This window comes from Indicator indicator, chromosome 38, assembly GCF_027791375.1.
Source record: "Indicator indicator isolate 239-I01 chromosome 38, UM_Iind_1.1, whole genome shotgun sequence".
Lineage (NCBI taxonomy): Eukaryota > Metazoa > Chordata > Aves > Piciformes > Indicatoridae > Indicator > Indicator indicator.
Window position 1 is genome coordinate 4,863,147 of NC_072047.1, and position 15,376 is coordinate 4,878,522.

Here is a 15,376-nt window from a genome sequence, read left to right on the forward strand (position 1 = left end):
TTTTTATTTTTTTTCTTTGCTTGTGGTTTTTTCTCTTTTTTTCTGAACCTTATGAAGGTGCTTGGATAACCCTTTGGACAATGATGCCTCTGAAATTACCATTTAATGCATGCATGGGCAAAGAGGCATATCAATGAATAATGCATAGTCACAACCAGCTTGGTGACTGGGTTTGGTTCAGAGCAATATCATGTATGGATTAGCCTCATGGACCTGGATCAGTGGTCTTAATAATATGATCAGGTGGAGACAGCCAACCTCAACAATACTGTGCTGCACCACTTACCTTGGGGATAAAAATTTCTCTTCTCTCATGTCCTGGACTGGCAGAAATAAAACAAACCCTTTGGTGATGACTAAGGCAACCCTCCCTCCTCATCACTAGCCACTAGAGCAGTTCATTTGGATACAAACCCAAGAGAATCTTTCAAGGTCCCTTCTGATCCCTAGTGTCCTGTGACTCTATGGTCTAGTTGATTGCTTAGGGCTGGGCGATCAGTTGGACTGGACGATCTTGGACGTCTCTTTCAACCTGGTTGATTCTATGATTCTATGAATAAGTAAAAAACAAGGATCCTGACACATGTAGCTTGTACTAGCCACGAGGAGCAGGAGGGTGTGTTACGAGATTGGCAGCCCAGGCAAGGCAAAGAGGCGCCCGGGCTGTCAGTGCCTGGACGAGGCTCTGAGTCTCCCGGGCCTGGCTCTGAGACCTCCAGAACTGGTTCTGAGACCCTCGGGACTGGTTCCGAATCCTTCGGGGCTGGTTCTGAGCTCCTCGGATGGTGGTGAAGCCGGGTGGTGCTGAAGGGACAGCGCTGGCAACCCTACTCCCCCCGGTCTTCGGGTCCCGGTGCCCCTACACCTGCCCCGGTGCTGGTGTCCCTGTCCTTCGCTTTCTCGGTCGCTGCCCGTTCGCCTCCGTCTCTCACGCTGTCGACACGGGTAAGGGGCTGCTGCTGTTGCTCTGCATCCTCCGCAGAAACCTGCCTGCAGCCGCCTTTGGCTGCCTCCCCCGAGCCCCGCCCTAGAAGGGCCGGGGGACTGCTGGCGGTTGACTTGCAAGGGCACTAATTTCGGCTCTTGGAGGTAAATTCCGGGTAAGGGCTCATTCTTTTTCCCTCCCTCGGTTTGCACAGCCCTCTCCCATCTGTCTCTCGTTCTCTCTCCAGTGCCATCAGTCAGCCCTTTCCACCCCCCAGCAATGGGTCCACCCGAGCCACGGCACCAGCGATGCCCTCAAACCCAGACAGCTGAGTCAGCGTTTTGCCTCCCAGTAAACCCAGTCAGCATTTTGTCTCCCAGTAAACCCAGCCGTGATCACCTGCTCCCCGCCCGCCGGCTTTGGGAAAAGTGAGGAACAATGGGATTCCCGGAGACCTCCCTGGCTCCACCATTGCAGGGCCGGGGGAGGAAGGGGAAGGGGTGTTGGGAGGAAGGAATTGCTCCTTTCTGCCCTAGTCGGGAACAGCCTCGGGAGCAGCCGGCGACGAGGGAGGGTCTTCGGTCCCCATCAGCCTCTGGGCAACTTGCACTGACAGCAGGAAAAGGGAGGGGGGCTGTGTAATGGGGGCTGTTGCTCCAACCTGATGAAGTCCATTTGCCAATTCACCACTCGCATCACTTCCGGAGCACTCCTCAGCTTCTGCTGCAGAGTGAGGATTTTAAAAAAATTATTTAATTTTTTTCCCCTCTTCTCTCTCTTTTTCCTTTCCTCCCTCCCCATCTGGATGCTGGGAACTTGAAACCCTCCTCCCTTGATTGCAGCAGGATCTGCCCCAACCTTCCCTCAACTTTGCTCTGCATCAAAGGAAAATCTAGCAAGCCACAGGCTGGGTTGTACCGATGGGGGCAGGGGAGCTGCCAGGCACAGCCCTTCCCAGCTGATGTGGCCATATCTCTAGGACCCGGTGCGATCTCTCTGTTTTTTTTTTTCCCTTTCCTCTCCTTTTTTCGTGTGTCTGTTTGTGTGAAGGATCCTCCTGGTTACCGCTGGTTACTATTTTGCCTTAGCAGGGAGACCATCCAAGTCATGGCTGAGAGAAAGCAGTCTGGCTGGCAAGATGAGGAAGAAGAAGTGCCAGCCTTCTTCAAAAACCTGGGCTCAGGCAGTCCCAAGCCTCGGCAGAAATTCTGTGGCATGTTCTGCCCAGTTGAAGGCTCCCTGGAAAACAAGACCATTGACTTCGACTCCCTCTCGGTGGGCCGTGGATCAAACAAAGTGGTGGCAAAGCAGAAGGATGTTGCCCACCTGAGTCCGGATGCTCAGTCCCTCTATTCCAGGCAGAGCGGGAAGGGAGGGGAACCATCTGTTGATTTCAGGAGAAAGGTGGAGATCAGGAGTGCCACTGGGAAGGAGGCACTGCAGAACCTGAATGACAAGGTGAGTACATGTGTGTGCGCTGTGTGAGATGCAACTTGAACATGCGATAGGCTGCAGAAGGGAGCAATCTGTTCCATCCTCTGGTTTCTTGCTTTTGTGTCACTTTCATGTATGTGGCAGTCAGTCTTTTCCTCTAATAAGCAGCATTTCTCCTAGAACCTTCTTACCAGACATCTAATGCTGTCTGTGTGCTCTCTGCAGGCATGTGTGTGTGTGTGCACAGGGAGGAGGGCAGAAGAAAAAAGGAGCCCCCACATCCACAAACACTCTCCCTTGCCCTGTCCTGTCTTCCAATTTGGTGATGGAGAGGGACATTTTTGTTTCTTAGGAGATTTCCCCCTGCACAACAGCAGCAAAGTGCCCCACCCAGCCAGTGAATGCAGCACACAGGAACAGAAATGTAATAGTTGGCAAAAGAGCATCAGTGAGCTTCTACCTACAGGGATCAAATCCTTGCAGGCTTCTTCAAGAGGAAACTTCTACTCTATCCTACCAGGGGAGGACAGGCTCCAGAGTTACCCCTGAGAGCTGTATTTCAATACAAATTTTGATCAAGGCCTCTGTGGGAATTTTTGCCTGCGGAAGATGTGAGACTTTCACAGGAATGTGTTGTTCTCTCAGAAACCCACTGAACTCCTCCCAGTCTTAAAAGACTCCTGAAGCTGTTTTCTCACTCTATGTCTCACAGTGCAACAAAGCCTATCCTCTTCCTGAGGCAAAACTTACCCTACCCACTGCTGTTGCTGACTGTGCACATTTGCTTTCATGGGCAAATAGATTTAAGCAGGCTCCATTCAGATCTGATCCATGATTTTAAATAGTCTGTGCAGGCCTCTGGCAGTGCTGGCTCCTCTGCATGGGCTGGAAGAGTGGAAATGAATGAAGCACTCACCAGCAGACTGCTCAGCTCCTGGCATAATGGATGAGAGTTTCTGTGAGTGGTCCCCCAGCTGGTTCACAGAGCAGCCCATCCTTCTTTCTGGGAAACTTTCTGGGCTGTGCCTCCTGATATGGATTGCATGTACAGGGCAGGAGTCTGCCTGGAATGTATCATACGGGCTTGTTTGCTAATTCGTTCTGCTTTCACAAATGTGAAGTATTACTGGGGGAGGTTCATCCTCCCCAGATCAGACCCTACGCTGCTTCTTCCTCCTACAGTAACCTAAAGGCTCCATCCAGCCATATTTCCACAACACATCGAACACAGGTTCTCCCTGGATAGACTGTGAACTATTTCCATGTGATAGGAATCTAAATGATAGTAGAAAGGCCCAGTATGCTAACTGATAGGATCCTGAATTTATAACTTGCATTAATTGTTTCACAACAGGCTAGATATCTTGCTGCTTCTTTTTCTTTAGCTTGAGCCTGACAAGAGTTGGATTTTTATCAGCTCACATAACAATCAATGTACAGGTCCATGCTCTGCTCCAGCAACCAAAGGACTGTATCTTGAGCTGTTGGGAATGGTTGCTGATCAGCTGGAGGTGATGAAAATAGGTGGGAGCATTTTAGCCAGCAAATGGATCCAAAGTGGCTTCAAAACAGAGTTATCCTTTTTGTCACTACACAGGGCATACATAGGAAGATCTTGAATTAACCTCCCCTGAAATAATTAACAAAACAAGATGGACAAGCTATTTTTTTAAAAAAAGTATTTTTCTGAAGTCTTAAATGTCCAGAGGATAGGAAAAAAAGAATCGCCTAGATGAGCTTTTGAGGTCCCTTCCAACCCCTAACATTCTGTGATTCTGTAATTATTGCACATTAAAATGCAATATATTGTTCTGCAGGCAAAGATAATCTCTTTGTGTCTATTCTGTCTAGGGTATACTATAGGCATCTATCGTGGCCTGGCTTTATTGCCTCTGGGCCATGCTACCTCATAATTCAGGGTTAAGATCATCTCTGGAGGCACCAGGAAGGCTCTGTCTCAGTTTAAGCATCTCTTTATGGTTAGGCCTCTGAAGGCAGTGTGACCTATTCAACAGGTTTGCAGCTCAGCAAATTTGAGGCAAATTCTGCCTCTTCCCAGCTGCCAGACCTTGGAGAATTCACTGGGCTTCTATTTCCTAGCTTAAACTTGGGCATCTGCCCTGTTTGGACTGCCCTGTTAACACCTGGTCCTGGAGCTACTTAATCAATGTCTGAGTGTTGCTTAGTGCTTCAACACGCCGACCTCAGCTGGACCATTACTGCAGCCTAACAAGAATGTCCTGTTCAAATCTGTGACTTCTGGAATGAGACAATAAACACTTGGCCTGACTTCCATAAATATCTGAGCACCTCTGCACCCATTTCCCACAGCAGGATTTGGTATTTGGATAGCATCAGGGCAGGAACCTATGGAACTTAGTGCAGGAGCTGTAAGCTACTGTGTCTCCTAACAAGGGACTGATAAAATGTCAGTCCTTTGTTCCTTAAATGAACAAACTTGAGACACGGGCATCCTCTGAGGTTTGAGACATCTTGGCCATTGCCTCTTTGACCAGGGTCACTTCTCTGTGTGGACTTCCCAGATTTCCTGTGTCTATAATTTGTGTCCCCTCTTTACTGGGAGGTTAACACAGAAACACAACATCCTGCTCTTTGGTCAGCTCCAGAGATGTTGAATGAGTCTCAGAGTGGGAAAACAGAAGCCAGAATTTCTTCTCTTGTTGTCTGGAGTAATGATTGTCCTGTACATCAGAGGTAGGCAAAGCTGGCTGACAACAGCAATAACAGCAACTGCTGAGAGAGATGTGGTGATGAGGGACATGGTTTAGCCCCAGGCTTGGTAGAATGTTTGGACAAGATGATCTTAAAGGGCTTTTCCAACCAAAATGTTTCTATGACTTTGGCAGGGAATGATCCCCAACAGCGGGTAGGGGTTATTAGCATCTGACAAGACCGAAAGGAAATCTAGAGATTGTTTCAGATAGTTCCAGGAACACTTTAAATCCATCTCTGATACTTCTTTCTTTCCATGTTAAAATGTCTATTTCCATTTGCAGGTTTTATAATTTCATAGCAAAATGTCTTTTCAGATAAACCTGTAAGAATTCAGTGGGAGTAAAAGCAGCTGGGTGTTGCAGAAATTCTGTGAGGTTTGTTGCAATTACACTAAAAGTCCACAGAGAAAGAGACTCTTTTAATAGTTTGGTTGGCTTTTCCCCCCAACCATCCATTAACTCCGCAGTGGGAATAAAATTCCTTGCTAAGTGCATTATGGTAGCCTACAGAATCTGTAACATTAAGATTCAGAGCTGATGTAGATCGATTTCCACTGATGCCAGTGATGATTTATTTTAGCATGAGTATCACTGTGCAGAAATTCTCTCATTCTTGTGTCATTTTCCCACTAGACCTTTCCAGAAGACAAATTTAGATGTAAATGCTTCTTTAATACAGAATGCATTTCTGCTACAGAGAGCCTGCACAAGATGTCCTGCACCAGCTGCTATCTGTGCAAAAGTGGCTGATGGCAATCTGATGTGTTCACTGGCCAATGCACCCCCCCAAATAGCCTAAGGCTATGGATGGGCCAGAGCCTCTCAGCCAGGGCAGAGGCTGGCAGTGCAAACGTGGGCATAATGCTCTGGTTTGTGCATTTCCTCCCTTGTTCAGCTCTTTTGCCATATGGAGCTAGAAGATACATCTGGGAGCTCCATTCCGGTCCTCTGGGTACATGTGAAATCCTGTGGAAGTTTAAAAATGTGGTGCTGCGTAGATGTTGAATATGGAACAACCATGATGCCAGCCCTTTAATCTCTTCATTTACTGTACTCTCTACAGCACCGCACAACACTGCGCCCGCCCTGACATCTCCACTGCACTGCATATCGGCCCCTTCTTGTCTCCCCATTGGACGGCGGCCGCCTTTCATTTGCATCTCCGCAAATGACGGCCTCCCTTTTGCTGGGGAGAGGGAAGGGCGCGGTCGGAGTGGTGTGCATGCGCAGTGTCCGCTACTTCTGCCGGTCTTGTCGTTGGCGGCGCTCGCTCCCTCCCTGTGCGGTTGGGGCCGTGCCGTGCCGTGCCGTGGTGGGCTGGGCTGGGCTGGGCCGAGCTCCGCGGGGCTGGGCCGGGCTGGGCTCCGAGCAGAAGGAAGAAAGGCAGACGAGCCAGGCTGGCTGCTTCTCCTCTTCCTGCCGTTGCGGAGAGCAGGAATAGCCTCCCCGCTACGCCCTCCCCGGCGGACCTTTTTCCCCCTCCCCACCCCTGCTTGGCTTCCTGGTGACCGACTTGATTTGGGCTTCGGGGATTAATTTTTATTCTTTTTGTTATTAATCTCATTATTATTTTTCTCTGGTAGGGGAGAGGTCGGGGAGCAGTTGTTGCACGGCAGACAATAGCGATACAGCAGCTTCCCTGCTCCTCTGGAACAAAAAAGGGGGGGGGGGCAAAAAAAAATCAATATAATTAATAATAAATAAATTGGTGAGCGATTTCCCAAGATGTCTTATCAAGGGAAGAAAAACATTCCGCGGATCACGGTGAGTGGGGGGAACCGGTAAGGGGGAGGGGGGATTAAGCCCTTTGTGTGCGCGGAGGAGCGGCGATCACCGCGGAGGTGGGGGGGAGGCGGGGAGCCGCGGGGTGTGCGGCGGGGAAGGGAGCGGGGGATTACACCGGCGTGTCCCCGGAGAGCATCGGGAACAGTTCACTCCCCCAGCCTGCCGGGTATGTACCCGGAGGGCTGCGGGAGAATGGAGCGATGGAGCTTCGCCCCCTTCACCCTCCTGCCACAGCCTGGCAAAGGCGGCTCAGGGCTGGGGTGTATGTGTTCGGTGCGGCGCTGGGGCTGCATCAGGATTCCCTTACGAAGAAGCTTCTGGCAAGGTTCGCTCCTCCATGTAATCCTGGGAGAGAAGGAGCCGTTATATAAACCCCTCCCTCGATTTCGGCGTTGTGGGAACCGATTTAGGGCAGACGCCAGGATATCAACTTTTCCTTACATAAGGCGAGATGTTCACATCTAAACGGGCTGTGCCCCCTCGGCGGGTTTTTGACATGGGAGGTTTTGGTTACTCGCGGCGGCTCTTCGCAGCCCTACGGACACACCCATCCCAGTGCTCCCATTCTCTAGCCTTTCAGGCAGCGGTGTCAGCTCTGTAATGGAGCTTTGGATTGTGACATTTGTGCGGGAGCTGCTGGGCTGGGCCGGGGATATACAAAATTGATGTGTGAGAAATGGAGCGTCTTCTTTTTTGTGGTTTGTTTTTGTTTTTTGCGGGTGGGGGGAAGGGGAAATGGGTAATACATGCACCAAGTCCAAATCTCTTATCCAAATGATAGTTTTAAATGATGGCAGTGTTTAAATAGCAGTGAAGACTGCTGCTGAACCTCTGTCACGGGCCAGAAGAAGTGTGACGCATTTTTCTTCTGACCGAATGCTCTGATTTATGTTTGGTGCACCCACTGCAGTTGTGAAGAGAAGGGGTAGAAAAACCCAGATTCTGGTTGCATTTGCTGTTGTATACACCTGGAATTGATCTATGTAGGCTAACGCTTGAAGGAGGAGGATGGTTATCGCCCAGCTGTCCTATTGCCCAGCATCAGGAGGGTAAATACACCCAGATTTAGGCCCACAGGGTTGCAGGCTGCATGTGCTTTGTCTCCAAGGTGGTTGAAATGAGCAGGAGGATTCTCGCTGGTTTCAGTGCCTCAGCAGGAGACCTGTTTACCAGCAGAAGCATCTAGGGCATCATTAAACTGGTCCAGGCTGCATTTTTGTTGCTCACTACATGTATAGAGATATTTTTCTTCTCTCCTAGTTGATGCCCAGTGCATTAGGACATGGGTTGTCAGTGCCAAAGTAGCTGGTTTCACCGATACTCTGCCTTTGTAATAGCAGAAGAGAGGGGCATAAATACTGCAGTCTTCCCGTCTATGGTGAACATGTAGGACAGTTTGCTGTAGAGGTTGGCATTGAAAGACAAGTGGGTTTTTCACACCCAAGTTAATTCATTTGACTCATTGGCATTCACAGCAGATCCTAAGTTTAAATATTGGGGTTTTCTTTCTTTCGTGTTTTGGTTTGTGGTTTTTTTTTTTTGTGGTGTGGTTTTTTGTTGTTGTTTGGTTGGGTTTTTTTGTGTGTGGGTTTTTTTTGTTTAAGTGGTGGTGTTAATGAGGGAAACTCCACTGCAGCAAGAGGAGGAAGGAGAGGCACTTAACATCTCATATGTTCAGCAGTTCTGTAAAAGTTGGATATAACGGTGTAAACCAGCAGCTGATGCAATCCATGTAGCCCTTTATGTATCCAAAGAGCCATGTCAGCTTGTGCCACTTGAGAAGCGGGTGCTCCAGCTCTTCAGTTTTGTTACAAGCTCTTTGGGAAGATGCCTGATTCTTGTGTTTGATGAGCAGAGTCCCAGCTGAAAATAAGGTCCCTGAGCACCACTGTCACTGTCATATGTATATTTGCTATAAATTCAAGGCACCACTAAGTTAAAGTCCTGCATTCAACTGCTTGAATTCAACATTTGGCTTTGTCCTCTTAGAAACACACTCTAGGGAGGAAGAAGGAGAATCAGAGCAAGTAGAAGTGCAACTGTAAGGGCCAAGGTGTAGTTCAAACTAAATGCTGGACAAGGTGCGTGTGCTTTGCTTTAAATATCTGTAACTTAGGGAATGAAGGAGCTAGAAGAAGGTAGCAGTCATTTTGAACTCGCCTCCTGATCCAGAGTGTGTTTCACTCATGTTCATGACTGCTGCAAGGAAAAAAAAAAAAAAACCAAAAAAAGAAAAGAAACGTTCAGTCTTGACTTAAAATCTTGAGCAGGACGTATTCCTGCCCATGGCAGGGGCTTGGAAGTAGATGGTAACTTTAAGATCCCTTCTGACCCAAACCACTGAATGAGAAAAAGCAAGATATATCCTGGGCTGAAAGCTGCCCTCTTATGGTTACCTTTCTGTTCTTAGCAAACTGTCTTGTCACTGGAGGAGATCTTAATAACCACTTTTTAAATGCTTCTCTTAAACTCAATTTGCTAATTACGTGCTTATTTCTATCTGATTATGCAGTAGTGCTCTGGAAAGGCAGTAAAAGCAACCATTACACTGAAACATCACAAAGTTGGACAAAATGAGCTTGTTTGTGTTATGTAACCCCAGGCAACAGACTTTTGGTCCATTTCCCTGACATCAGTTGACTTGCAGTTAGCCAAGGAGTGACTCCAGTGTGTGGGTGCATGTAGGAAAGTGGTTGTGCATAGGACCAAGGCAGAAAAAACAGATGTGGCTGTTCTGCATCCATCAAAGTATGATTTAACGCTTTTGCTGGAGGTGATGGAGGAGACTGCAGGTATGAGTGAAGCTGGAACCCAGCTCCTTCAGTTCTGATGTTTTCTTGATCATTACAGTGATTAAAGGACTTGCAGATGAAATAAAATACTTTATCTTTCTAGTTCAAAGTACAGCAGTTGACTCATGTTTTGGCACCCGCTTCTGAATAATGCAGAGGTTGTTTCTGTCTCTGCTCTTTTTCTCTCTGAAGTGACACTGCAGACTGTCAGCATTCTCACAGAGTAATTATGTGTCATCGTGTGCTTCTTTCTTGCAGAGTGATCGTCTTTTGATCAAAGGTGGTAAAATAGTTAATGACGACCAGTCTTTCTATGCAGACATCTACATGGAAGATGGGTTGATAAAGTGAGTGAAGCCTGATACCATGGTATGATTGGAACTGTACAGAAATTAGCAAGGAATAACTTAGTCTCAGGGAACTATATTAGGCTGCAATGGGAAATCCATATTTCACCTATATCCTGCTGTTTGATGGAACAACTTTAAAAGCAAGATGTTAAATTAAATAAATAGATGGCCCCAAACCCTACTGTTATTAAAGTATGGGTTAAGGATGTGCTTACTGGTGCTTGATTTTGGCCATTTAATAGTCCTATGCTGAGGTGACAGATATTTGAAGTTACCTGTGTTGTAACATTTTATTCAGTTATGACTTAAGGTATTTTGACCCCAGAGTTAAATTTCTTTCAGGCTAGGAGGCTGAACTTAATTGACCTCTTGAAGTCTCTTGCAGCACTGACTCCCATGATTCTATGATACAAGGATCAGTCCAGCCCCACCCCCCCTGCCCACCGAAGGTTAGAAATGGTCTTATAGTTTGAGGATTGACCTTGTAGTTTAAGGTTCAGACCTCTGTCCAGCCCACTTCTGTGTTTTCAGTCCCAAAACGTGTTTCTGGTATGGGAAATATATTACAGATTTCTTTGGAAAATTACTCTTAGGAAAAAAAAATACAAACAGATCAGCCAGAGGTTGCAAACACGGATTTGTCCTGTTCTGGATAAATGGTCAACACATGTGCTTTGTTAATCAAGGTTTAAAGTTAAAGGAGCCAGCCAAAGACAGCTAATTATTTGCAATGTGTCATCTACTATTGCATTTCTAAAAATACTTCTGTGAAGAACTAGACTGGAGAGGATCACACCAGGAATTTGGTAACTCCTATCTGGTTGTGCAGGGATTACAAGATATTATGCATGGAAGTAGACAATATGGATGCGAAAATTCTTCCTGTGATCCCAAAACAATACAAACATTAAGTTGCTGTTTGGTAGCTGGAATCCAGTGTTGAACTGCCACTGAGCAACCCCAGTCCACTCTCAGTGAAGCTGCTTGCAAGGCTCTTGCTGTGTTTGGTGCTGTAGTCATCTAATTATCCTCAGGATCCCTTCTCCAGCTGCCTGCCAATGTGGTTCCTTCTTTTCCTTCCTGTTATGCTTAATACTGCCCTAAGGTCCTGAAGTATTTGCACACTTTGCTCGCAGTTATGCAACTGCTTCAAGTGGAAGAAAAACTCTTATCAGCTGTGTAGGCTGATGCTGTATGTGGAAAAAGAAAACAGTAGCCAGGTTAAGTGAGGTGTATGTTTACAGGCTGCTGTCCCTGGTTGTGTCTGATGTGCTGTTTGAAACCTGTTTACTCAGGCAAATAGGAGAGAACCTAATTGTGCCAGGGGGAGTGAAAACTATTGAAGCCCATGGCAGAATGGTGATTCCTGGAGGGATTGATGTTCACACCCGTTTCCAGATGCCAGAACAGGGGATGACATCTGCTGATGACTTCTTCCAAGGGACCAAGGCTGCACTGGCTGGGGGCACCACCATGATCAGTAAGTTGGATGTTTTTTCTCTTCCAAGAAAGCTTCGCTGTTCTCTTTCTCAGATACGTCCAGAAACTGTGGGCTGTAGAACTCGTATGGTATTTTGGACTGGGTACCAGCAGTGGGGAATTTCTGTTTTCTGTCCAGGTTGCTGAGAAAAGCTGGGGTAGGGATGGGAAAGGGTGGAAAAGCAAGACCCTGGGGTTTCCATATCTTGTGACTGTCATTTCAACCCTGTCTTCTCTGTTGGCAGGGTTTACCTTACTACTTGGGTGACTTTGCCAGATTTTTGGGTCAGCTCCTACTAAAACCAGTGCCACTTTGAGCTCTGGCTCCAGTATGAGCAGCAAATTCTCCACATCCCTGTGGAGAATCCTTTCTCCATGATGTCTAAGGATAGATGTCCATCGTATGGTTTGCACGTAGAAGTTGGATGCCAGTGTGTCTTTGAAAACTGGGCCACTTATTTAAGGATTTGCACATGGTCGCTGATGTGCGCAGCTTTAGCAGCAGGATTTTTGTTAGCCTGGTTTCTTTTGTGCTCGTATCTTCTTATGGAGGAAGAGAGGAATGGGGAAATGAAAATATCTCAAAATAAAAAGACAGACAGACTGACTGTTGACACCAGGATTAGACAGACACTCATGCTGTTCTCCTCTGGCTCTAATATGCCTCATGAATGACTTCCAGGCTATCTGTTGCCATTTGTGTTGTCTGCAGATTCCTTGGCTTGTCAGAGTCAAGACCTTTTTAAGTCCTTGTTAATCTTGCTTGAACTAGAGTCAAAAGAAGCTGCAGTGCAGCTGATCCTGTGTGAACTGTTGACACTGTGTCCTGGAGTCTGTTGCTGCTTCAGTATCTGAGCATCTTGTACTCTTTCATATACTGTGAGGTGCTGCCACTTTACAGGAGGAGGATTAAGGAGCGTGGTTCAGAACATGGTTCAGCACAGGTACTTGTGGCTATTGTCTGATCCACAGTCAGAAGGACATCTGAGGCACAGATGGCTACCAGCCTAACTCTCCTCACTTCAAACCCAGCTCCATATGGATGAGAACATCCTCATCCCTTAGAGGGTGGTTGTGGCCACTCTTTGATCCCTGGCCTGGTGGGTGGACTCAAATTGAATTTGGGAGTAGGAGCTAGTGGTCCAAACACAGCTAGACTGTTTCAGAAACAAGTCATCTTCGGACTCGGAACCTTGCAAAGAGCTTGTGTCTGGCCTACAACTTGATCTTATGGTTTAAATAATCTTAAAATAACCCATATTATTATCACTTTAGAGTATAAAGTTTGTGTGTGAAGATAACCTCAGACATACAGAGAACATAAAGGGGGTGTAGCTGTAGTTGTGCATACTAATATCCATTTTTTCTTCAAATCTTTACTGTTCAATTAAATTAATAACACTGAAATGGTATTTTCTTTGCAGCCTCGGTTCCTTGATCTTATTTCCTTGGTTGTTCCTTTGTTATTAGCACACCTGTTTCATACTCAAATGATCATTTTGTTCTTCCTTGTTAAGTTGAATTAGATCAAAATAGCATTCTGTCATCTGCATCTGACCTTTCAACAACATTATTTCCCCCAGTGGCACTTCAGAAAAGCAGAAATTGCTTAGACAAAATTTTCTCTAGTAGCCCCTTTACTTTGGTTGTCCAGCTTCATTTACAGAGCCTCATCCTTCAGAAATGCTTGGATGCATGTTACCTTTATGACTGTAATGTCTGCATCTCTCACTAATGGTGTTAGAACACATCTCTGAATTAGAAAATGGAGGACCCTATTCCACCCTCCCCAGCTTCTCATTTTACAGCTGTGGAAAATTAGAACAATGTAGATTATGACTGTTGGCAAACCATGTAGAGGAGGCTGGTGACTAAACTTGACCCTGCTGCCTTTGTGTGTCTTGGATCAGGATACTAGAACACACAATCAGCCCTGAACAAAAAACCATCTTCCTGAAGTGTAGCAACAAGGACATCAGTTGGACTGCTTAGGATGATGGAGGTGTTTCTGATGGGCAGGTATCAGCAACAGGAACCTAGCAGTGGAAAACAGGATAAATAATGCAACTAGACTTCAAAGCTTTGGAGATGCTGCTCCGTGTCAACTCAGCTGTTCCCTTCTTAGCAAAATGATGCCATTTGCAAAAATTTTTTTCTTCAATTAAACATGGATAGTGCCCTGGTGAACATGCTCTTGGTGGGTGGCCTTTTTTTTTTCTTCCCCTGAAGCAGGTGGGGATTGTGGTTGCTTGCAGCATTTTTTATTTTATAATAAATAGGGCAACATTTAGGGAACTGTATTCATAATATCATGAAGAAATGACAGCCTGAAAATGAAACATGAATGTTTGTCATTGTATATTTTAAACACCTCTTTTCAGAAGAGGATATGCTCTTCTTGTGGGAATGTGCCCAGCTGTGCACCACTGTTCTTCAGGCTGTTTTGGAAGCGCCCCATGGATGTGATCTCTGTGGAAAACAGCACCCATTTTCTTCACTTAAGCAAATTCTGTATTATTTATTTACAAGTATCCTTACTCCTTCCATTTTGCTCTTTCATACACAGCTGTCATTTTGGGCAGGGGAACAAGTCAGTCAGCTTCACGCTTCAATTTGTTTCATGTTTTCATACAGGAGGGCACTTTAAGGCTCTTTACAATCAGAACAGGGAAAGATGTGGTTTATGTTTGTTTTTCGGTGAGATTAAACCAAGAATCTTGGAGAGATTTCTATTGATGGTTTGGTATATAAAAACTATGTGTGAAATCCTGGCTTCAGTGAGGTACAGGAGAGTTTTGTCACTGACCTCAGCAGTGCCAGGAACTTACCCTGTATGTCTGGTCTGGTTTCAGTGATCGTCATTTGCAGATCAGCTCAAGTGTAGTGCTGTGCCTTTAATTCTTATGGCAAACCCATCCAAGGGAAGCACACAGGAGTTCAAGAGTATTTCCAAGCCCTGTTCTCATTTATTTCCGTTCTCCTTTAAGTAAATCCATTTTCTACAGCATCAGGGAGAGGAGAATCTGACTCTCAACTAATATCAGATGAAGCAGTCCCATTTTCTGTGTGGGACCAGTGGAAGTTTATCCTGTAGGAGCAGATCTGGTTCCAGTACAGTGCTTCCCAACTCATCCCCTGGTCAGCTGGAGTAAGGAATGATGATCTGAATTAGTCCTTCCATGCTCACAGGATCACAGGATGTTAGGGGTTAGAAGGGACCTCCAAAGATCGAGTCCAGCCCCTCTGCCAGAGCAGGACCATAGAATCTAGTGCAGGTTGCACAGGAATGCATCCAAGTGGGTCTTGAAAGTCTCCAGAGAAGGAGACTCTATATCCTCAATGAGTTCCTTAGAGCTTTCCAGCCCTGGCCTACTTGAGCCCCTCTCTGGGATGCTTCACTCAGGAATTAGGGCTCATTTCTTTTTCCTAGCTGCTGGTTCCACAGAAGCCAACCTAGACCTCCCCTGGTGCAACTTGAGGCCATTTCCTCTCCTCCTAACACTAATTGCTCGGGAAAAGAGACCAACCCCAATTTCTCTACAACCTCCTGTTGTAGACAACAGCCTATCTTTAGAAAGGTTGATGTCCTGGGATATAAAACGTTCTCTGAAGCTCATAAGGAAGGAAGACATCACTGCTAAGAACAGGGGGACCTCTCCAAGTCTTGTGAAGTTTTGGTCTCTTACTAGATATGATGGATGAGATTCCCATCAAAATTAATGGTAAAACTGCCCCTGATTTCAGCAGAGGCAGGATTGCCTTTCTCCGTTCCTAACCCTTCAGAAAGGATGAAGCTAAGCTGTGTATATTTAGTGGCTCTCTGATCCTCCAGACTGGTTAATGTCCTAGTGAGAACTGCATCAATCTAGGCTAGCT

The 15,376-nt window shown here is 46.4% G+C and overlaps 1 protein-coding gene across 3 annotated transcripts in view; it reads left to right on the forward strand.

Moving 5' to 3' along the window:
- The first annotated feature begins 2,032 nt into the window (after positions 1–2,032).
- DPYSL2 (dihydropyrimidinase like 2) overlaps positions 2,033–15,376 on the forward strand; it is a 50,923-nt gene continuing 37,579 nt past the window's right edge. Inside the window, exons 1-4 of one of the 3 annotated variants that reach the window (XM_054396690.1) lie at positions 2,033–2,268; positions 2,323–2,383; positions 9,930–10,018; positions 11,317–11,501. In XM_054396690.1, the coding sequence (XP_054252665.1) occupies positions 2,033–2,268; positions 2,323–2,383; positions 9,930–10,018; positions 11,317–11,501 (571 nt within the window). Of the gene's footprint in view, positions 2,384–6,763; positions 6,859–9,929; positions 10,019–11,316; positions 11,502–15,376 lie in introns of those variants that run through there. The other 2 variants (XM_054396689.1, XM_054396691.1) reach the window with 2 other exon arrangements.